Genomic DNA, 25,723 nt, shown 5'->3' with positions numbered 1-25,723 from the left:
ACACACCCTTCCCTTGATTGTCCAAACTGTCCCCAACAATATCACATGTAAAACAGTCCCTAAAACAGTCCCAATGTACTAGTGAAGTCAAAGGCGCGGTTTAAGGGCGCTTAAGCCCTGAAGCGAGGCTCAAAACGTGTTGTGCGCGTTGCCAATTAATCTCTTCTGAAGAAGTGACACTAAACAATCGATATTTTGCTTTATCATAATTTTTTTTCAATTTCTTTGGTTATATGTTAATTATAGTCTTGGACCAACATATATATTTGTATCTGTTTCCTCCCTTTGTGCCTTTTTTCATTAAAGCTCACGCTTTATTTGCGCTTTGTGCTTAAAGCCCAACAGACTTTAGAGTTTTTTTTGCACTTTTCGCCTTTGATAACACTGCAATGTACTTCAACATAATAGGAAAATATTGAACTCATGGGTTCCAATCACCATCTCATGAGTTCTTGACAAAAACACAGAGAACTCTCCACCTAAACTTATACATGAGGAGGCGCAGGAATCGGCCGAAACTTCCCTTGATGGAGATTTCTATTCTCTTTTTAACTTGAACTTCCATTCAGATATGAGCCAAAGAGGAAGAGAAATCCTTTAACAAGGATAACTGGCTTTGGAGAGAGGGCTTCCCTGCACTCTAAAATTTGGAGACATGATTTCAATAGGTTTTCATGAGAAAATTAGGCTAAACCATGAATATACCCACTGACTTTGGTTGGATAAGAGAGCAAACTATTAAGAACCCTAAGGGATTTGGGGAAACTATTTGGGAGGAGAGAGGAGAGAACTTGAGAGCACCTTGATATATATATCAAAACAAGAACAAAAAAAATGAGCTAAGTATAGACTTTAAAAAGGGACCTTTGACCGCCTCTTGTTTCTCCAATTTAGACCACAAAATGTCTAGTAGGTGATGCAATTTCTTGGTCCTTCAGTTTATATCTTTGTTGTATGGGCAAAGTGCTGACCGATCAATAACTCCCGTGTTCAGTATATGCATGTCGCAGAATGAAGATGTTGAGGTGGGTGTGTGGTACTACAAGGAGCGATAAAATTAGGATTGAGAATATTTAGGATAATTTGGGAGTGGTCTTAGTGATGGACAAGATGGGGGGAGATTGAGTTGATTTGGATATGTGAAGAGGTGATGCACAGACACCTGAGTGAGGAGGTGCGAGAGGTTGGTTATAGTAGGTACAAGGAGAGTTAGAGGTAGGCCAAAGAAGTATTCCATTTTTGCAGTCTATATTCCATTGAAAATTCTAGACTTAATGGCTTCACTTTAACTTAGCACTTTTATACATTTAGCCACGTTGAACTTTTAAGCTCAACTACACCTTACATTCTCAAGTTTAATTACTTCCGTCGATGTTAACTCATTCGTATACGTGTTGGAAGATATGGGTTATTACGTAACTATATCATTTCACATTTAACTGCAACTGGGATTGTTAAGTTATCTTGGTAAAGTATGAGTAGGCTTAAAGGATCTGAATCGGAGAACAGTTGTGGAGCTTTTCACACCATGTTGGTGACATTAGGCTTTCCGTTTCTTCCTTAAGAAGGGATAGTTGGTCTTTTGGGGAAAGGGTACTATCACTCTTTTGTAAGGTATCAATCCCATAAGAACTGCTCTACTAAAATAATTGTAGCTGATGGATTTTCTCGAGCAAAATTATCCGACAAGTATGTATTCAGTTAGTCGAAACAAATTCTGACTTTTAGCTTTAAAGCAAAAGTACTAGCTAAAACCCATGACATTTTGGCTTCTAAAAGTCTTTGTAAGTTCAAAGCTGAACTTGTAGTTGTTTTAATCGAAAGTGAATACCGAAGATGCTCTACAAGCTGTCATGGAAAGTATCAAATTTAGCCAAAAATCTTTTAGGAGTAGAAAAGGGTTACAACTTTAAATTTCTGTATGGTCAAGGCCATTAATTTTCTCAATACATCAATGGAGGGAATGTTTTAGAGAGTTACTGTTTATCCTGTAGATATAGGAATTCAAGCATGAACTGTTATGGTACAAAATAGAGATGTTTAAACTAGAACTGTTTTAGTTCACATATGGCTGTTCAATGGAATATAGACTGCAACAATGGAAATTGAAGTTAGTATAACTTGATGTTGAACTCATGCTTATAGAGTCTAGTGTTCAGCTCTTGATTAGAAATAAAATACTTCTCTGCAGAATGATGTAAATTATTCTTCCTTAACCCTCTCTTGGTTTATCTGAAATCAAATCGTTCTTCAATGTTAATGAGTTATTCACAAGGAACATTAAATGCACCTCTATCTGATTTTTTTTTTAACAACAGTAAATTGAAACCTCAATCCCACGCAAGTTGGGCTCTAATCTTCACTGTCCATGTACTATTTTAGCTCTACGTTAGTACAATCTTTATAGGATAAATTAAAATAAAATTGAAAAAACATTAGAAGTTCTCCATATTTTCTTACTGCAAACTCCTAAGAAGTAATGGATAGAATAAACATACTAACATGACTAAAACTTTATTCTAATTGTGTTTTGTATGTCCGACAAGTATCTTTGGCTTTTGCTAGGTCACAGATCTTGCAAGACCTCTTTCTATGTGTTTTATGTTACATCACCCCCTTTTAAAATGGGGAATTCTTATTTTGACGGAGGTGCATTCAATCCTTGTGAACAATTCTTTAACATTGATGAACAACAAAGGACTTCATTTTGGATATGAAATCTTGAAAATAAGAAGAATCATTTGGATCTATCCTCTCTATGAGGAGCGATGGAGCTTTAAAGTAGGATTCGGGCCGAATAATCATTATGGACAGTGAGTGAAGGAGTGGATAGAGCTGGAAAAATAATCTTAATAAGCGTTGAACTGGGTTAATGTTGAAAAGCCAAAAGATTGAACAACATAAAATCTAGTGGAAGGCAAAGAGGGATCACAAATATTAAGAAACTTGTAGGTTTTGCTTTGAGGTCAATGGTTCAATCAAATTTGATGGTTTTGATTTCTTTTATTTCTCACTTGTTACTTATTAGGCATATGCTTAATTCTTTTCGCATCTAAGTTTACATCATCTTTTTGTTGCTACGACTTGCGTCTTCTATTGCTTAAAAAGTTATGGGCAACTATTTTAATACATCCTGGGTTTGCATGTTAAAATATTCATCTCTTAATCTCGTTATTTTTCAGGTGTATTCCATTTAGGTTCAGAAATATGGAAGAAAATAGTGGTGAGATATCTGAGAAGATAGTTGAAGTATTGATGATTAACTCGACAAGTGGGCCAGGTCTTCTATTCCCGAAGGTGAGAAATTGTTAGAGCATTTGGGTGTTAAACATTATCCTATTGAATTGGTAATGTTTGAACTACTTTTTTGGCCAGAGTTAAGTGACACCATGTGGTTTAATCTTGCAATGGATCGTGTTATTTTTTTTAACCTTTTATCCTTTCCTTTTTGAACTAATAGGGCTCGTTTGGTGTGAGGGATAAGTATAAATAGTCCTGGGATAAAATTTAGATGTCTTGTTTGGTTGACAAGTTTGGGATAATTTATCCCACTATTTATAGCATAGTGATGGGATAAGTTATCTCATATACATGGTGGGATAAGTTATCCCACAATAACTAACCTGTCACCACAGGAATCTAGACTCCAGACGAGACCGGCGTTGTTGACCTCTCAGAGGTCACAAACAAGCCTACATACGTCATCGTTACTTCATCTAGGTTAATTTTAGCGGAAAATTTGAACTTTTTGTTACTTAATATTCATATAAGACATTCTACTTAAACTCATAAACGTTCACAATCAACAATCTAATATTAAGATCATCAAATGAAAGAAATAGTTCCATACTGCATTAAGTGTATATTTGCCAAAATAGCACCAATACAATGTCTGAAATAAGATGAGAAAGAAAAACTAGTGGAACATACTCCACTAACTCAAACCTATATCTAGTAAGAATATAATGGGCAAGCGTCCTCAAAAGCATGAGGGCCTACCAAGTCCGGATGAATGCTCCACGTCCGGATAGCTGCAACGTCGTATCGTGAGGTCTAGCGTCCGCTTGTGCCTGCACCTAAAAGTATAGAATTGTATGGGATTAGTACACACTTGTACTAAGTATGGGTATATGCAAGCACACACCAAGGACATGCATGATTAAGAAGAGCTCTCTCCTAACGATATGAATTATGAAAAGTCAAGTCAGTGGACTTGCCAAATTTGGATTAGGAAAGCCAGTGGACTTGCCAGATTTGGATTAGGAAAGTCAGTGGACTTGCCAAATTTGGATTAGGAAAGTCATGCCATGAGAGTAACATGCATCATCATACTTATCATTTTACAAGCAACACATAACATATTGCACATATCATATCACGTAGTTCATATCATTCTTTCAGATGCCATGAGACCTTGGAATCATGGACTTGACATTAGGACTTCCCAAAATGAGGGCTCAACATATGGGACCTCAACTAGGGAGCCTTCTTTAACAAACACAGAGTCTGCTTCATTCATTCATACGTACTTCATTTTCATTCTTTCATATACTAGTGCAGCCACCAATCATACCTAGGATGTAGTTTAAGACTCTCATCGGGTTTGCTGTGCAATGATCAAGAATAACCAGTGTTATTACTTAAGTCTAGCTCACCTCTTGATTATCCTATCCTAACACCTTTGGTATCGTTCATTTCATTATGTGCATTCGTTGAGGCTGAACTCATTCTTTCTTTGGGAACTTTAACCTTAACCGACATATATCATGTGAGCATCATGAAATCCAGTGTGTAATCCTCACACCGAAAAGAGGTGGAATCACCGGCTAAAGTGAACCAAAACATGCTAGTATATATAGGGAATTGAACCCTGCTAGATCCCTATATTGGCAGTATAGGTTCAAAGACTAGGAGATATAAGGAGACCCATACCCGCATGCCGGACAGTCTCATCTCATGAGAGTTACGTGAACCTCCGCCCTTCCCGAAGGAAGGCATCACCGCTCATAGCTAGCCTATCGGTGCTCAGTATAAAGTTCCATTACATTCAACTGATACATCATGGAAGCTGGCTTCTAGCATGAGGACATCATAGCTCATTAGATGATTTCTCATCTCATCATTAGTATTAAGTATGCATTAACTTCAATACTTTCATTAGAGTGTTCATAGAGACTGGTCTCTTCATTAGCTTTACACTCTCATAGGTGAGTACGTTTTGGTAATATTTACTTAGGCTCATTTGAGATTGCTCTCATCTTTCACATTAGCCTTATCATATTGTCACCTCATTCATTAACTTTAACACATTTGCTTTTCATAATTACTCACCGCTGCACGTGAATATTCATTTCATCATATGCCAATGCACTTGGCCATTTAGTGTGTTTTCACACTCTTACTTAATCCTTCTAGGGTTACATCATTTTATCACATACATCTTAGGCTCACTTACTTTTAAACGTTTGCTAGACTTATAAGTCCACACATACAAGCCATGAGGCTTCATTCGTAGTTTGTCTAAGTGATTCATGTTTACCCAAGATTATATGGTACAAGACTTATGCATCTTGTAGATATGCCAAGATATTGATTTCGATCTTTAGAGGCAGCATTCATTTTGCTTACGTATGACTTATGTGTCAATATGTAATTAGGCAAGGGAACCCGATTTTGAATCCCTTGGACAACACTTAATCTTATTTTAAACTTGATAATTGCATTTTTCAGATTTGGGGGATCCTAGTTCGATCCCCATCAACCCCATAATATTTCCTTTCTGTTTCTCCTCTCCTTTTTCGTTTAAGTCAAGGAGGTTGTGGGTTCAATCCCCCACAAGCTCATTATTTTTCTTTTAATTTATCTCTTAACTTTCTCACCTATCCAAGAGGTTGTGGGTTCAATCCCCACTCTCCATATTTATTTTCGCCTTTATTTTTCTCCTAACTCTCTCATCCATTCAAGAGGTTGTGGGTTCAATCCCCACTCACCACATCTATTTTTCCTTGCATTTTTCTCACGAAATTTTTATGAAATTTTCATTTGGTGAGGTCATGGGTTCAATACCCAATGACCTCACATTTTAAAAAAAAATTAAACAAAGTTCTTTTTTTTAAAAGTTGGCCGAGATTACAATTTCCAGCAAGCTGGAAATTTAGTCTCCTCCAATCCATTTTTGTCTTAATCTTTTGTTGATTTTTTTGTAGCTTTCATGTAATGATGTCTTGGGTTCAATCCTTAGTGATTTCACTTATTGTACGTTCATTTTTCATTGCATTTTATACCACTTTGATTGACCGAACCCAACCTACCAAATGCTGGAAATTTGTTCACCATTTTCAGTTCCTTGTTATCATCATTCGTTCATTAGATCTTAGGACATTTTATGAATCATTTGGTGCATCTTTAAGTATAGTTTTTTCATGTTTATATTCAGCCAAGAATTACCATTAAATCCAGCAACATTACACCACTTTTGCTCATCATGATTTACACAAACATTTGCACAAACATCACTTTTTCACATACTTTCGGTTGGCATAAATTAACATGCTTACAATTTCAAACGCATAATCATGAACACATTATCACGAAAATCACACTTCATACTCAAACTACCAGCAAACGTACCAACAACATGATCTCTAACCTATTTCAGATTGAAATCAGAAGGATACTAGGGACAAGGAGTTCGACAAGAATGGGAACAACCCTAGTTTCAAAATTCATTGAATTCGTGGAAAGGGAATTCTCTTGGAGAAAGGAGTCCAGGAGAGAAACCCATACCTGATTTTAACGTTGTTCAACACTTGAACTTGCTGCCCACAGCTTCTCCAAATTCACGTCCAATCCCAAAACTCACACCTTACCCAACTAGTGTATTACGTTTTGCTTAACGTTTTCGGATTGCTTTCTCGTTTATGTTTTGCGTGCAAGTTCTTCAAGTGTGAAGAACTTTGTTTTCTGATTTTTTTCTCACGTTTGGCAGCCAGAAAGAAAGTGTGAAATGAGAGAGAGATAGACGTGAAGGAGAGAGAGATAAACGTGAAAGAGGTGAGTGACTTAGGATTAGGTGAAGTAGTTTAGTCTTAGTCAACTAGGACTCTTTCAAACTTTGAAAATCTGATTTAATAGTTTAGTGAAATGACCATAATGCCCTTACAAAATCAGATTATAAACCTCAATTTAATCCACTTAAATGTTGCTTTCGTCGAGGTTCGAACCCGTGACATTCCCATCGCAAAAACGGGTCCCTCCGGGTCGACCCGACCCAAACCGCCCCATTAATTAATTAATTAATTAATAATAATAATCTGATTTTTCTTTTTCTTAAATCAGTATTTAAATATTAATTAATTAAATTAATTCACCAATATAAATAATCAAGTTAAATCATTGCTCCCACCTAGGTTCAAACCCGGGTGGAGCAAGATTTTGCTCAATGGGCAATTTCGGCCCTTTCTACCCAAAATTTCCCTTGACCTTATTAATCAAATAATTAATTACATATTTAGGGTAATTACGATACTACCCTTAGCCTGAAAAAAGACCATTTTACCCCTAGACCCTCCAAACTTAATATTTCCCCTTTTTTAAGTTCGGTGAAGACTCATCCGAGTAAATCTTCATATTTGGGAGCCCTACATGGCTGGACCCAACCTTTCCTAGCTCAACTAACTCCCCACGTTAGTTGGCTTGGCTGTCGAAAGGGTTCAGAGGTCTGGTTCTACGCGCATCAATCCGTGTGAACCCGATCTAATCGTAGGCATTCTAGACACATTAAGCATTACTTAGCATATCCATTTTTAGGGTTGTTACGTAACCCCAGGATAGTTTATCTTGGGATAACTAGTTCCTAACCAAATGACCCCTTACGTTGTGAAATGGTAAGACTGAAGCACATCTCGACTATTCCACCTAGTCCCGACAAATGTGTTGATTGGATCAGATATTGGCAGGTTGAAAATGGATTAGACAAAAATGGACAAAATACCCTTCATATTTAAGACATAAAAAAATGGGCGATGTGACGAATAACATGAGTACTCATATTATCCGTGGCTTCTTGAAATTATTGGAAGCAGTTGAACTTGGTCAAAGATCAAAACTTCATGAATCTATTTTATCATTCTCGGCCAAATTTGAACAAAGTTAATGCTAGGTTGTAGGTTTGGAGACAAACTCTAGAGTCTTAAGGTTTAGGTTGATTAGGACAAAAACAAAATATTTGGAGAGAAAATTTAGAATTGTGTTAGATGAAGCAGACGTGGAAGTAAAGCTTATTACACAAACTATTTCCAAGAGATAAAGTTTTGAGTATTTTGGGTTCATAATCCACGGTAGTGGTGACATTGATGATGATGTCACACATCGCATTGGGGCGGCATAGTTGAAATGGAAGTTTGCCTCTGGGGTCTTGTGTGATAAGAAGGTACCACCTAAACTTAAAGGTAAGCTATACAGAGTGGTGGTTAGACCGTCCTTATTGTATAAGGATTGCTGGCCAGTCAAGAACTAACACGTTCAGAAGATGCTTGTTGCGGAGATGGGGATATTGAGAAGGATCTAGGGGCATACTAGGAGTGACAAGATTAGGAATGAGGTTATCAGGGAGAAGGTGGAAATGACCTCTTTGGCGAATAAAGATGAGGGAAGCCAAACTGAGATGGTTTAGGCATGTGCATAGGAGGAGCAACGACGCCTCAGCGAGAAGATGCGAGAGGCTGGTTGTAGGGTGTGTGGAGGGGTAGAGGTACAAAGTTGGAAGTTAGAAGAATACAAAGTGTTCTCTCTGAAATCCTTCTATGAGAAGCCTCTGTCAAGGATGGAGGATAGTTTTCTGTATGATTCAGTCTGGATACCCAAAGCACCAACTACGGCGTGCTTATTCTTGTGGTTAGCTACAAGAGGGGTGATTTTAACATCAGAGGATCTTAGGAAATTAAATGTCTTTTGTATAAGTTGGTGTTTCCTATATAAAGAGGCAGGTGAGCAGTGTTCAAGAAAGTTACTGCTTTGTCGCGTTATACAGTGAAACGGCCCTGAAGCAGTAGAGCAGCTGTGCAAGGTGCTGAAGCGAAGCAGTTCAAGAGAAGCAAGCGTTTCAATGGCTGAAGCAGCGTGTAGTGTGAAGCATCACTTTTGTTTTTTTTAACCTTTTAAAAAGTTTAATTTTGAATAAAATGAAGTCAGTGACGAGGGCTTTTAATTTTAATTCTGAAATAGGGGTTTCAGTCTTCTTCAGCGGTGACTTTCAGGTAAGCTTCTTCTCCTCCCTTCTTCTTCTTCCCTATTGACATTCAGGTCTGCAGGATTCTTTTTTCCTTCTTCTCCAGTGATCTCTAGCCTCTGTTTTTCGTTTCTTTCTTCTTTTTTTTTTTTTGGCTCTTTTTGTTGTTAGGAGTTTTCTATTTAGTTATTTTATCTGCTTTGTTGTACTAGGACTAGGGTTCTTTTTCTTCTTTATATTTGTTTCAATTTTAATTAAAGTAGCTGAAATTCTTTTTTTTTCTTTTTCAAATAGTCCAGTTTCAATGATTTTTTTTTCCAATTAAAGTAGTTGACTTTTAGTTCTATCCAAATAGGACATTTTCCGTGGATTTTAAAAAATAATTAAAGTAGCTGGATTTTTAATCTTTTGCTCTTAAAGATAGTAAATGGCATAACAAGATCAAAAGAGAAACCGACTTGAATGTATGCATAGAAAGTTAGTGATTATGACAAGACCTATATTTAATGCCTTTATTGCTACAAGATCAGAAAAGCGGGGATTTATTGTAACACCTCGCCATTTGAAAGAGCTAAAAAAGAGTTAGAATTGGAAATAATCATTTTATGAAAGAATGAAAAATCTAGAAATTTTGTTAAGTTATAGTAAGTTTGAGTTTTGGGTCAACTTCAAACGACCATAACTCCTAACTCAGGATGAGTTAGGTGTGCTTGTAGGAAAGATCTTGGAATTATCTTTCCAACGCCGTCGAGTTTGCGCGATTCCGAGTTCGTATGAGTGAGATATGCCCATTTGAAGTTGGATGTTCAAATAAGGAAAGTCTAAACTGGATTTTCGAAGGGTATTTTAATTTATTCCATACCCAATTATTTTAATTCGTTTTTAGGAGTTTATTTGGGAGCTAATCAGAATTAGATCAGTTTAGTGAATTGGAACTTCACGCTAGGGCTTGGAGGAAAGAGAAAAGAGGAGAAAGGAGAAGAAAGTTCAAGATTCATCGATTTCTTGGAGAATTGCGTGTGGATTTCGTCAAGGGGTGATCCCTACGAGGTATGTGAGATCACATAGCATTGGTTTAGTTCACCCACGCGCTAATCGTGATTCAATTTAGTGAAGTTATATTGATTTGAAAGTAAATCCTATGAGCTCTTGATGTAAATTCGTTTGAGTTCTTGTGGGTTGGTGTTGTTGAGGTTTCTTGAGTTTGATTCATGAATTTAGGTGTGTTTTTGAGTAGAATCTTACACATATTGATGGTACAGTTGATTCTAAGTGTTTGGGGAAAGAACCAAGTTATAATAAGGGGTTTAGAGTTGAAAAATGAAAGAGAAAAGTCAAAGTTCACCTGGGCAGGGCCTAGGGCGCCGCAGCCATAGCGCCCCAAGTGGGGCTCTGTAGTTTGGGCTCTAGGGCTCCGCGCTAGCCAGAGCACCCCAACCCAACCTCTGAAATTTAAGGGTTGGCGCCCAGCGCCTCTCAGAGTGCCAGGGATGCCAGTTTTCCCATTTTCCCCATTCCTTCCGTACTAGTTCCTTAGCAACTACCTATATTTCTTAGTTGATTCAACACTCTAACGTACGTCTAAACATGAGGAAATCATCCATAAACATGACATCATGGAACCTTGAATCCATACTCGTAGGAATTAAATTCCAACACTCGTAGGGATTGAATCATGATGGGTGCGTGGGTGAACTAACCCAACGCTATGTGATCTCACATACCCCATAGGGATCACCACACAGTCTTTCAAGAAATCGACAAATCTTGAACTTTTTTCTCCTTTCTCCTCTTTTCTCTTTTCTCCAAGCCCTAGCGTGAATTTCCAATTGACTAAACTGATGTAATTCTGATTAGACCCCAAATAAACTCTTAAAACGAATTAAAATAATTGGGTAAGGAAAAGACTAACATACCCTTCCAAAATCCGATTTAGACTTCTCTTGTTTGAACAACCCAACTTCAAATGGACATATATATCTCACTCATACGAACTCGAAATTGCGCAAACTCGACGGCGTTGGAAAGATAATTCCAAGATCTTTCTTACAAGCACACCTAACTCATCCTGAGCTAGGAGTCATGCTCGTTTGAAGTTGACCCAAACTCAAACTTATCATAACTTAACAAATTTTCAGATTTTTCATTCTTCCCTAAAATGATTATTTCCAATTCTAGCTCTTTCAAATGGCGAGGGGTTACATTTACCGTCACAAGCATCATCTCATTGGTGGTAATCCAAACGTTACGATTTGTCAAAGTTGCCCAGATCATGTGAAGGAAGAATTGCTAAAGTTTATGTTTTAATATTGATTTTACTAGTACTATGGAGGATTTTTTGCTATCTACTTATTAAGTATTTAAATTGAAATTTGCTTAAACATATAATGTCGTTGTGGAAGGATTATTTTGGTCTTTTCTTTAAAAATTGTGCTTCACGGTAGGTGAGATATCTTAGAAGGGTTTGATGTTTCTTGGGCAAAACCAAGATCGGGTGAAGGAATTGGAGTTTAATTAGAATAGTGGAGTTAGAAGAAGAAGATACAAGGCTCGGAATGTTACTCCTATTTGCTTTAATGTGGCTCATTTGGAAGGAGAAATAGTAGAGTTTTTGAAGGGGTGGATGAGCTTTGCTAAATAGAGGAGTAGTCTCCGATCCCTTATTTTCTTTCGGTGTAGTTCCCGTTTTGTATTGAGGATTGAGTGTCTTTTGGAGAGAGTCATACTTGTAGGTTTCTCTTTTTTTGGTGTATCTCTTGTATACGACCAAGTTAGTCTTGGTAGTAAAAATGCAATTTTTTACTTGATCAAAACAAAAACAAAAAAGAGTAGCCTTTTAAGAGGGCAGAGTAGCCTTTTCATACTAGCATAGTTAGCTTTTTTGTCCCTCAAGTAAACCCTTGCATGGGAGAGAGAGAAATCTCATCTTCACTTGTAAGCTAAAACCATTGAAAAGATCTGAGAATAGAAAAAATTCAAGATCTACTTACTTCTTGTTATTCTTACCTGTCCTTATCTTTACTCCTGTTCTTTGTACAATTATTACTCTCTTTCATTCTTGCTTTATCGATTTAGCCGAAAAAGAGAGAGGTTTGATCGATATAGTACACTTCCCTTTAATCCCATTTTAACTAATTTAACTATTATTGCATAATATCTATTTTTCCGGCAAACAAATATCAGTTGATCCATTGTTTGAGAGTGGATTCCACCACAGTGATTGACCTTCTTCCCTTTTCAAGCTGTGGGACAATGCATAGGTACCTCCATGTAAGTTGAATGGCTGGAAAATCTGGATGTTACTCTGTTTCCCCTTCTTCCCCAACTGCTACCGTTGTTGCCCTGTCTATTGGAAGCACACATGAATTGACATATCCTAAGGAGGGAATTGCTAATAAAATTTTGACTAACAAGTGCTGGTCTTCTTTCAATCCATTCAACTATGTCCATTTATGTACGTCTTGTTGACTAAATAATCAGTTATACCACACCACGTATCATCCAGTTGGCTCAAGCCGAGGGGAGATAAAGAAAAATCAAAGATATAATGATCGTGCCATAAGACCTTGTTCCTTTCTAGTTGATGTTCTATATTTTCCTCCATTTTACTGCTTGTGCGTGCCAAGAGTCTTTCTGCGTAACATTTTTAAGAACAATCACAAGCAAAGACCTATGATCCATTAAAATAGAGGAGAGAAAGATACAATTTTTAGATAATGAGTCCACCAAATAAGTGATCACCTTGCCCCCAAGGCCTAGCTCTAGTGGCAAAAGGTGGAAGATTTGTGACTTATGTCGGAGGTTCAAGCCCCACACCATGCAAAGCGAAGCCCCGATATTTAAGTGGAGAAAGGTAGAGGGGCAGGCCCATTATCCACCGAGTTTAGAAGGCTGTGATTGGTCCAAAGGGCGGCGTGTCACATATGGATTCCTCAGTTATTAAAGAAAAAGAAAAGTGACCACCAAAAAACTATGAGAAAGAAAACTGAAGAGAGGAAAAAAAGAAGAAGCTAATGTCTAGATTTTAGAAGAGAGAAGAGGGAGGGAGAGAGAAAAGGAATTGAGGAAATCAAATTTCTGGCAACTGGAAGAAGTATGAGTGAGGGGAAAGCATCTCTCTCTAAAAGTTGTGTTTCCCTTATGTTTTATATGTCTAAGTATGAAGTTTTATGACATATTAGCTAAGTTGTTCAGACTTGCAGCTGGTGTTTGGTACAAGTACAGTTTCAAGCTTTTTGATCCTTCATGATATAGTTGATGTTTTGATTGGCTTATTTTAAGTAGCTTTTGACTTTTAAGCTATTTTTATTTTTGGAAGTGTCAGAGAAACACAAGAAATGCTTAAAAACACTTTTTTTGGCTGAAAAAGTACCCAAAAAAAGAAGCCAAAAGCCAAAAGCCAATCTGAACACCCCCATGAACTTTAAGATTCAGGGATTCAGATCTAGATATGGATACAGATGCGGGGATTTGGCTAAAAACAATTCAAATGTCTAAAAATAGAGTTTAAAACACAAATTATGAGATATTATGTGGAAACTTGAGGAGAAAATATTAATCAAGAGGAGAATCTCAGGAGACTAAAGGAAAAGGAGTGATATAAAAATTTCTATATACAAGGTATTCTATCATCTTTAATTTCACCTTTAATTTTGTTTTCCTTACATAAATCATTGAAGCTGTCCAGAGTCGATTTTGATTGAAGTACCCAAAAACTGATTGACCAGATCGGTTATTGATCCCACACCCACACTCATGTCATGTCTACGCGTGTGCGATACCGGAAGTGAAGAGTTCAAGCTACTTAGCATATTAGTACTTCGTTCGATCAAAATCAACATTGAGTGCATACTTTTGTTTTTCTCGATTATTTTTTTTAAGCATGTGTCACACATGACATGTTGGTTGTTGTACTTATTCTTTTATTTAACCCGTCTTCCTGGTGTCTACTGTTGGGCTTTCTGATGCCAGGTGATATGCTGAATAAGTTTGACTTAACTCTTTTGGTTCATTTGATCACAAGGATGAGTACCTTATGGGTGCTGCATATTGATATCTCTGGCATATTTGTATAAATAGGGTGGTTGGGAAAATGATGAAACAGTCAAGGAGGCAGCTATCCGTGAAGCCATAGAGGAAGCTGGAGTTCAAGGGGATATAGTGGTAAGTCTCTTTAAGTATCTGCGTTGTTTTACTTTTTTGAAACACAAGTTAGACTTTCCTACTGGAACTTGGTGTATGTTTCTGTGGCTTATGTGATTGCTTAGTGCTTGTTTAATTTTGTACCACTCGAGCAAGGACCATACGTTGAATTCAGTGACTACTTACATGCAGAAGTTTTAGACCCTTTTCTGGAATTTAGTTCTTATAAATTCATTTATCAAAATGGTTTTCATGTCTTCCTTTTACAACAATAACATAGTCAGTGTAACACCACAAAGTGGGGTCTGGGGAGAGTCGAGTGTATGTCGACCTTACTCGTATCTTGGAGGTAGAGAGGCTGTTCCCTATCTTTTTGCATAAAATGTATTTTTTATTGATATAATGGGAACCTACACCACATATCAGGTGTATAAAAGAAAGTAGATAATTCTATACAAAATGTGATTTTCTACGACATCCAATCATCAAAAGTAGTTGGATTTGAAGTGTCCCAAAAGTATTCAAGTAAAAGAACACTCACTAATCTATCTATCTATCTATGTTATTATAAAAGTGGGAACCTCAAAAGTTAAAGTTGAATTACTAAAATTCCCTTCTAATTAACCTATTTTTACATTTAATAATAATAATAATAATAATAATAATAATAATAATAATAATAATAAATAAAAAACTAAAAGCTATTATTAGTAAAAGTTGTCGTACATTTTTAAGGGATGCATGTATTTTTAGAAAGGTGTTAGATGTGGTTGTTATTCTTTCACTGCTTATACATATCTAAGTGGAATAAAGTAGTTTTTGGCAAGCTGGATACACGAAGAACCAAAGCACTAGAGGATCTGGCAGCTCTAGATCACTCCAGTGAAGGGAGAGTCCTTACTGTGGAATAGAAAGAAATATTATTGAATCTGAAAGTTGAATTAGAGGCACTTGCTAAAGCTGAAGAAATTTCCTGGAAACAAAAATCGAGATGCAAATGGTTGAAACATGCGGATACTAACACAAAATACTTTCTATCTATAACCAATTCTTATAGAAGATTAAACAAGATTGATAAGCTTAGAGAGGATGGTGGATATACATAGAGGAGAAAGCCAAGATAAAAGAAGAGATTTACTCTTCTATCAAAACCTTTACTCTGAGGATGAGGAGTGGAGATCCACGTCCAACTTTGAAGGATTATCTAGACTATCAGAGGAAGACAAGCTGTCACTTAAGAGAGCCTTTGAGGAAGAGGAAGTCCAAACTGTGTTATTGTCTTGTGCAACAGACAAGGGTTCTATCCAGATTCCAGATGGGTTCACCATGGCATTTTTTCAGAGATCCTGGGATTTTATAAAGGCATAGGTAATGGGGGCTCTCAATCATTTCCATCAGGAATGGTAAATGGTGAGATCGTGCAATAAGCACTTTCATTGCATTGATTCGAAAAAAGAAAGGTGCAGTAGAACTTAGAGACTACAGGCCAATCAATCTTATTGGGAGCATATATAAGATTGTGCCGAGCTACTAGCAGAACGATTGAAAAAAGTTATTGGCAAGCTACTCTCCAACTTTCAGAATGCTTTCATTAAGCAAACATAGATCACTGATGTAGTACTCATCGCTAATGAAGCTCTAGTTTGATGGATAAGATCTGTGATCCCTATTGTGCAAGCTTGATATAGGAATTGTTTTTTGACAAACTAAATTGGTCTTTCTCATCTCTAATTTGAGGAAGATGGAGTTTGGTGAAAAATGGATCAGATGGATAAGATTCAGCATTACAACTGTCAAATACTCAGTGTTGGTGAACAGGAACCAGTTGGATTCTTCTCTCCTCAGAGAGGGATCAGGCAAGGGGACCCTCTATCCCCTTTCTTGTTCATATCAGTGACGGAGGGTTTAAGCAAGATGATGGAGAAGGCCAGGGATTTACAGTGGATTCAGGGGTTCATAGAAGGGTAAGTTGCTGAGAAACCCAGTCATCATTTCACATCTATCGTTTGCTGATTACTCACTGATGTTTTGTGAGGCGGAAGAGTAACAAGTTTGGTACCTAAACATAACGCTCTCTCTGTTTGAGTCTCTAGCAGGACTACATGTCAATGTGCTAAACATGGAGGAACTTGCATGTATTTTTGGGTTGTAGCATCAGGGTTCTTCCTACATCTTACCTGGCCTACCTTTGCTGCAGAGTACAAGAATTGTAAGGTGTGGAACGGTATTATTGAGAAATTTGAAGAGACTAGCTTCCTGGCAATGCAGTATCTATCTATGGGTGGAAGACCTACTCTTATCAATATCGTTCTTGATAGCCTGCCAACTTATTACAAGTGTTTCCTTCCTATTCCTAGAAAGGTTCTAAAGAAACTTGACAAAATTAGGAGGGACTTTTTCTATGAGGGGAACAGCAACACTCAGATTTCACTTGATTGAATGGGATAGAGTCACACTACCTAAATGCAAAGGAGCTCTGGGAGTTTAGAGATTTCACGTCATACAACAAGAGACTTTTAATGAAATGGCTTTGGAGGTATGGCACTGGTGAACCAAGCCTATAGAAGGAGGTGGGTAACAACAAGCATGGTGAAAGTGATCACTGGAGCACAAAAACCTCTAATGCTCCTTATGAAGTGGGCTCTTAGAAATTCATTACAAAGTTAGGGAGTGATTTCTTACGGTGCACCTGTTATATACCTGGTAAAGGAGCTCACATTAGATTCTGGAAGGACAAATGGCTCAATGGTACTACCCCCCATGGAGAAGTTCCCTTATATGTATCAGATTGATGTGAATAAGAATTCCACCATAACTCATAATAGAAATGGAAACAATTGGGATATTCTATTCAGAAGGGCAGTTCAAAATTGGGAGATGGACCAACTGATGGCATTGCTAGCAGATATTGAAAGATATAATACTGATGTGGCCATGGCAGATAATATGTGTTGGGGAGGAAGGACACTTTCACAGTGAAAGAGTGCTACAGGAAGATTGGTACACAAAACCAAGTAGTTAACAATTAGTCCTGGAAATTGATTTGGAAGACAAAGTTGCCTCCTAAGTTTATTTTCTTTAACTGGATTGCTCTCCATGAAGCTAGGTTGACACAAGACAATCTCAAAAGGAAAGGTCTCCAATTAGTGAAGAGATGCTACCTATGTTTGGACAAGCTGGAAACTGTGAATCATCTATTTTTTGCTCTGCAAGGTGGCTACTAATCTTTGGAACATGTTCTTGTGCACTTTTGGGTTGAAATGGGTCATTCCACATATCATAAAAGAGGCACATACGAACTGGAGCATGTGGAGACTTGATGAAACCATCAAAAAGATCTTGCTAATGGTTACTGTTGCTATCTTTTGGAGTATTTGGAATGAGGGGAATAGGAGATGTTTTGATGCAATCTCAGCTCCAAATCACTCTCTCAGAACCAGATGCCTAGTCTTACTTTTTTGCTGGACTAAACTGGCTAATTTATCTAGCACCGAACAATTAATGGAGTTTATTGGTTCCCTTGTCTTATATTTGACGGACTGTAAAGGAACTTCCTTTTTCTTTATCTCAGTTTCTTTTGTCAATTTTCTTTCTTTGTAAGTTGTAAATATGCATCTTCTTGATGCCTTTTGTGAATGAAATACCCCATTTTATCAAAAAATTAAAAATATGATAGAAATTTTTTATGCAATTTGTGATACTTGAAAATAACTCCAAGCGTTAACTTTTTACATGTTTTCCTAGTTTCTTTAGTTACTGTACAATTAGATTATTACCCTCTGGGTAACATATATAACATCTTATAGCATAGTTCTGGAATGTTCTTGTTGTTTTATTGTAGCTACAACCAGTAAAGTTTAGATTTATCATTCCATGATGTGATTGTAATATTCCTCATGTTAAAATTATAGGTCCATCTTCTTACAATTGGTGAAGGTTGTGACATTTAAACCAGCATTTTCAAATTTATTATAAAGGTATAAAGATCACATGTAGAATGGGTGAAATACTAATACAACCCGTGTGAATACAAGTCAACAAATTGCTCTACTTTTGTGGAACATATTTTCTATATTTATTTTTTAAATTAATTAAATAAGATTGACATTCATTATTTTGAAGATCTTATATTTTTTAATTTAATTTTTTAAACCCAAACATATTGCCAATAATATTTATGTAACTAATTAAATTATATGGATAACATTGATATGGGATAAACGCGCAACACGCGTACGGATAGATTAGTATCTATAAAAGAGTTTTCAGTTCTTTCATATGCTCTCCTATTCCTTTACATCCATAGTGTCAGAATGGGCACTAAATGTGTTACATCATCGATTCAATCCCTAAGGCATTTCACCACAACTTGTATGTAATTGGGCGATTAAGAAGTTTATGAATGAGACATAAACATACGCCATTGTTTTCTTCATGTAAACCACCAGCAAATGAGAGTTGGCTTTCTATTTGTTATTCTCAGCTGTTAGAATGACTTTACATGCTGCTCTAGGAAGACACTTCCCTAGGTCTCTAGGTATCCAAACTAACTTGCGAGGAAGTTCCTTTTTCTCCCTCAACAATAGCCTATGTTGAAGGACTTGATTGTGAAAATCCCTTAGTTCTGACCTTTCCTTTTTCAAGAGGCCCTATATGTGCATCTCTTTTTCTTTTTGCAACTGGTAACTTGTTATATGTGCATCTTTTTCTTGTACAGGATATCCATCATTTCAGATAGTTCATTCATCTTCTTATCTTGCAAGTTTTACCTGAACTCTAGTCCTATAAGAAAGATCACCTCTCCCTGAATTTGTGAACCCCGGAAACTACAACTATCTTCTAGTTTGATTAAGATGGATGGGAATGATATGCATAAGGGAGAATCCCCATACTAACTGTGCTTTCTGAAGCTAATTTTGTTTCTATTTCTTATATTGAACTTCATATTTTTGTTGAAATCCCTATAATACAACTGTGCTTTATGTGGTCTGTCCTTCATTCTCTCCTTTGAACTTATATTTGTCAATCATTACTTTCCTAATGGATTTATTACTCTTTAATTTTCTCAAACCGCATCCTTTCTACATGGAACTGGGTTATATGGTTATATTAATTTTCCAGTGTTAACCTGGATATAGATTTTGCGTCTCCACCCTTTTATCCTGGAGTGAACTACCTCAATCATAAACAAGGTTGCATCCAATTTTTGTCTACTTCCCATAAAGGCATTTTGTGACATTGAGGCCATATCTTCCAACACCTTCTGTAGTCCAAGAGAAAAATACAAAAATATGAAGATGCTCCCCAAAAGAGATAGTAGGTCTAAAGTCCTTGATTTTTAACTTGTCAACGAATAAAAATAAAGGTCCATTATATTTACTGTGCCTTTCTTTTTTGGTATCAACATTACAGAGGATACATTTATACTCTTTTCAAATTTCCTGGTGGTGTGCGTTTTAAGATGCACTTGAAACTCTTGCTTGAATGTGTTTCTGTGGAGAAATGTGATTGTAATCCATCTGGGCAGGAGTATATCACACCTACAATATTCCTCCTCCAGGAAGTCTCTCCAAACCACAGCCTCATCTTGCCCCATCCTTTTCTAAAATTCCTTCCAACCTAAAGTTGGTCTTCATTCCAGATCCTTGTTACAAAACCGTGTGTCAAGTCCCTCAATTGCCCCCCCCCCCCTCCTTCCCCCCAATTTCCACTTCTCTTTCATAGTTTGACCCTCCACCTGTATTACTTTCACAAAGTTCCTCCTCTAGTTAGCATTGCTATTAGGTGGAAAACGTTTCTGTTGAAACCTCCTTTCAACCTAGAACCATCTACTTTAGCCTCCAAACTATTTGCTATGTTCACCAGTCATTTTTTACTTCTTCTATTTAAATTTTTTTAATTCTTTCTAGCTTCTAATAAATGTCTACAGGTTTTCTTGATAAGACAGTCAAACTTCTAATGTTTCTCTCTGCCAAAGTAACTTCATGAAATAACCTGTAACAAAAGAATAGAACAAGATGGGCGACATCAATATAATGCCATATATTAGTTACATTTTGAAACTGAATTTCTTTCCAAATACCTAGATTTAAAAGTTATTTCATTAAATAATTAGTCCTGTTACACCGTCATTGAGATTCTCTTAGTTACTACAGATAAGTGTCTTACTTTACCCTTGACTTTTGCTTTAAGTTTGTTACTATTTCCTTTGGTAGTTTAAAGTTTGTGTTAAACTGTTAATTTTTTTTTTTTTTGAGAGATGAGAGATCTTTTATAACATGAGCTGAGACTGGGTAGGCTCTGATGATAAAATATCCTGTTTCATTTGTCTCATGTTAAATATGATGTTATGTGGAGCTATGTTGTCTCCTCTTCATTCCTCTCTTCTTCTTCTTCTTCTTTTCCCTTCATGACTTGTACATAGCAGAAAGTTTGAAGTCTCAAACCTGGGATTGGTAGAATCATAAAAGTTACTTCTAGGTTCATCCGGTATTTACACTGGTGAAAGATAGCAAGTAGAATTAGTCAAAGTGTGCAAAAGGTGGGCAGGGCTGCACCATCGGTTTTAAATAGAAAGATATTCATTAAGACTATTAATATTATGCATCTCTGTTTGTGCATATAATTGCAGGTACCAAGAATTAGGAAATTTTCCTTTAGATTGACTTCATAACTCCTATCCTAATAAGGAGCCTTCTTGTTTGTTTACCCACCAATTTCACCAAATGTTTTCTCCTCTTTTCTTTTTTCATGCAAATGCTTTTATTTGTTTTATTTCATTGTTTTTTTTTCGTCTATTGATAAAATTTTATGCATTTTATTTTGAAGCACTTTCTGGGTCACTACCTCTTTAATAGTAAGACACTTCGGGACGAGTTCAGTCCAGAAGGCTTGTGTAGAGCTGCCATGTTTGCTTTGTTGGTGAAGGAAGAGCTTGAGTGTTGGCCTGAACAGAGCCTTAGGAGAAGAAGTTGGCTGACAGTTCCAGAAGCAATTCAATGTTGCCGGCACCCATGGATGCGACAGGCCCTGGAGGAAGGTTTTTCTAAGTGGCATGACAGTGGTATGACAAGCACAATGAATTGCGAGGACTAGTTTTTTTGTTTGTTCCTCTGACCAACATTGAGGTTTCTGTTTTTGAACGAAAGAAGGCAATTGTTTAGAACTGGATGGTGTCATGGTGTGTATTAGCTTCAATTTCATTTTAGGACTAGGAAGTAAGTAAGAGAAGGTCCATTTTAATTGGTGAATAGACTTGATGGTGAATTGGAGGATGAAGGAACAAGAAACTCCATCATGTCTCATTTGGCTGGATACCCACAATTAGACAGTTTAACAAATGTTGGTAGTATTGTAATTACATTGTCATTTCTCATCACAAATGTTATGGGAAACCAATAATGTTAAAATCTCGAAATCCACCTATGCTATTCTCATAATAATTTAGTGCAAAGAGCTAATCTAATTGAACAAACAATACGTCATTGGATGCATGTTGTACCTGTGTGTTAGAATCCTAAATCAATGAAAAACCTAGCTACTGAATTAGGATGTAGAAGCCACATATGGGTCGTATTCGGACATACAGTTTGTTATGTCTTTATTGTTCTTGAGTTGTATTAGTTAGATTGGTGTAATTTCATAACAACCACATACAGAGATTTGGCAAAAAGTCGAGTTGAAATCTGACATTCATTTCAAATGAACTCACACAAGGTCTAACTTTTAAACAAGTATATCTCCTCGGATGTAAAGTGGTTGGTGGTGATTACATATCAAATAAAATTTGTAAACTAACGTGAATCACTATCTATAATACACCAGTTATCGTAAAATTTATATGATTGAATTACCCTTAGTCTTAATGATAGCTACTCACAGAGTCATTTTCCTTTAGGTCATATGTTCATTCTAAATGTTTCAAGCTCAATAAGTCTTACAAAGTCTCTGATGATGTTTAACGTCTATGTATGGAGCAGGTTCATGCTTTTACCTAAAAAGGTTTATTTGATGTTTCAAAAGTTGTTATACTTGGGTTATGTTTTATAAAAGGATATTAAAGCCTTATGGTAGTCTATTCAACAACATAACAAATTTGATATCAATCGAGTCATAGATTTTAAGTTGATATGATTGTCATGATTACATTAGTGGAATCGTACGAGCACTCGCTCTATTTTAACTAGATCGGCAAACCCTTATCACTCCTTCCCATTTTTGCAAGAAAATTATTTTAAGAGTTATATTTAGGTTAACAAAACAAAAAACAACACAAGAGATCTACTCAACTTCACAAAATCTTTAACAATTCCTAAGGACCTAGTCTAGACAAGTACAAGCACTTTTAATAGAGTAAGGGCATGAAATAAATGAAATGATATAAAAGATCGACACAACTTTTACTTGAGGAGGAAGTAGGTATAAGCTTATGATGATAAACCATCATCCCACACTTCAAAAAACCTGAAAAACTTTGAAGTAACTTATGCCATCAAAAAGAGTAGTAAGATTAGTATCTATACACCACAAGTATTTAGTGGACATCATAGGCCGACCTGAATTAGCTTTACATAAAATATCACATAAACAATAATAACATATGCATACAATATTATATGACATTTAAATTTAACTCCTCTTAAAGTCACACTTCATCCTTTCTGCTGTATCCATCATAAAATGTTAGAAGTTTATTTTTTTGACATGATCCAAGACTACTTAGTCGTAACATGGTTTTATAGTCACACGTAATCCCAAACAAGCCTTGATACTGGCTTACGTCATGAGCAACTAAATATAAACATGTTTAAGAATTAAAATGATTGAGTAGAAGCATCATATCATATATCATTATAAGTGGGAGGGAAAAGACGTAAACTTCCACCTGAACTTGTCCCGAAAAGTCAGTTACACACTTAAACTATTGTCTTGACCTATTACACACCTAATCTAATTCAAAGTGATATTAATACCCCCGTAGAAGGTGACATGGCAGAGAAAGTGTCTACACCTTCCTTAAGGTGCGTGAGAAGAAGAAAATTCATGTTAAAATGACAAATTTAAACATGTGGCACTATTTTATTGGTCATTATATAATTAAGCATTGTAATTTCTAATTATATTAATATATGTCATTTTTTTTCTTCTTTATTAGTGACCCCAGTTTCTTTAAAGTTTTACATTTATTTGTTCGAGTTCTTCTTCTTCAACAATTCATTGTTACCATAAATGATTTCTTTACACTAAAAAAGGAAATTAAAAGTAGTGGGGAAGATGTCGATTTTCACCGGAAAGTTAATAATTTTAATATAAAGTTCATGATTTCTACTCGAACTCGTCGGAGGATTCACCGGAAAAAATAGGAGAGATAATGACTTCTATTGAAAATCCTATCACATCAATATATATATATATAAATGAGGATCTTCAATCCGCCTACGTGGCATGCCTCAATGATGAGAAAAATATATATATTTTTTTTAAAAAAAAAATAGGACTTTTTAGATTATTTTTTTTACACAATAATATTATGTGTGTATATATATTGCTATTAATAAGTTATTTAATAAGCATTACACCTCCTAATCTTTTAATAGTATATATAACACCTAACCTTTAATTTAATAATATAACTCCTAACCTTTCGTATTCATAACCTTCAAAATATTTAATATAAAAATCATAACTCCTAAATATTATACCTATAAAAATCCACTTTGAGACATTGCATGATGGTCATTTTATTTTTATTTTCCTTATTCTTCATTTTTTGTTTCTTTGATTTGTTAATTTCTTTTGTCTTCTTTGATCTGATTTTTGCAGGAGAGGGATGTATTATGAAAAATGTTATATATTTTGCATATTTTAATTTTGTGAGGTAAACTGATTTGACATGTCAACTTATAATTATCATTTTTGTTCTATTGTAATTACATATATATATTGATATTATTAGGTTGGATTGTTGATGATACAAATCATGATTCTTGTATAGAAAAAATAATTTGTTCATTTTCTTTTTTGCTTCTCTTTGTAGTTTTTTGAGATCTTTTTCTTATTCTTGTAGTTTTTACCGACACTGATTGTCTTTATTCACTTTGTAAATTTGAAGAACCGAATTATGTTATGTTGAAAACATGATCCTTCTTTCATCTTCAAATCATATATAACTAAATATTTTAAATATTTTTGCTTGATTAGTTAACTATAATTTTATGTCTTTTTGTTGTTATTATTGTAAGGATTGTATTTATGTTATGTTGAGAACGTGATCCTTCTTTCCCCTTCAAATCATATGTAACTAAATATTTTAAATATTTTTGCTTGATTAGTTAACTAATTTTATGTATGTTTGTTGGTATTATTTTAAGGATTGTTTATAGTTCTCCGGTTAAACCTCCGATGCAATAAGAGTTGATTGGTTCCTTATCAGATTAATTAGTTAATTGAAAAAACGCCAATATATCTTATTTCTTATTTCGTCTAACAATATCTTCCTCCTCACTAGCTATAAAAATGTTATACACATATATAATAAATATAAGTAATAAAAAAAGTAATATATCACATCTCAATATAAAGTAAATAAAATACTAAATATTAAATACAAATATTATATAGCTAAGAATCAAATAAATCGATTCCTCTTATAATTTCGTATCTCACAATCACACAAAAATGATATGGTAAAAATACATAATTTTAACGTTGCATTATTTATTATATTATTTATATATAGAAATTATTTATAGGTCAAATGTTTCACAATTTTGAGAATTTAATCAATAAAAAATTAAATATTTTTTAATTTTATTTTAAAACATCCGTATGATTACTTTTTTTTTTTTTGATAATTTCAAAAAAAATTCTATTCCTTTTGATTAACTTTTTAATTCTATGTCCCTTTTTAAATTTGTTTTTAATTAATTTTTCTCTTAATAGATATCTCTCCTATAATATAAAATAAGAGAAAAAGTATATATTGTTCAAAATAATAGTAATTACTAAAAATAATATTTATTATTAGAAGCATATTTGGAGACTTTTAATAATTTGAAATTTCTAAAATGAGGTAAAAAGAAAATATGTCATATAATAAAATAAATCATAAAAACTGTGGAGGATTTTACTTAAACATATTTTTGTTTACTAAAAAAATATGTAACATTTTTTAAACCTTTTTCCTCTTATTCTTATATATTTATTTTTAATTTAATTTTTATCATAAACTCACACCTCTTCATCTTTCACAACCTTTATACTTAATTAATACTTATTAGTAATACCTATAACTTCCAACTTTATACCTTCATAACCTTAAATTACTTATGTTTAAATTTGTGACATCTTAAA

General features: G+C 35.2%; 1 protein-coding gene across 1 annotated transcript in view; it reads left to right on the top strand.

The window, feature by feature from the left end:
- LOC107012567 (nudix hydrolase 16, mitochondrial-like) overlaps positions 1-21,796 on the top strand; it is a 28,749-nt gene extending 6,953 nt beyond the window's left edge. Inside the window, exons 2-4 of the mRNA XM_015212442.2 lie at positions 3,183-3,297; positions 14,309-14,392; positions 21,200-21,796. Of these exons, the coding sequence (XP_015067928.1) occupies positions 3,183-3,297; positions 14,309-14,392; positions 21,200-21,466 (466 nt within the window). The 3' untranslated portion in view covers positions 21,467-21,796. The remainder of the gene's footprint in view (positions 1-3,182; positions 3,298-14,308; positions 14,393-21,199) is intronic.
- Positions 21,797-25,723: the final 3,927 nt, after the last annotated feature.

The sequence above is a fragment of the Solanum pennellii genome, chromosome 3 (genome assembly GCF_001406875.1).
Source record: "Solanum pennellii chromosome 3, SPENNV200".
Taxonomy (NCBI): domain Eukaryota; kingdom Viridiplantae; phylum Streptophyta; class Magnoliopsida; order Solanales; family Solanaceae; genus Solanum; species Solanum pennellii.
Note: the sequence above shows the minus strand (reverse complement) of the source record. Positions and strands in the feature narration are given on the sequence as shown.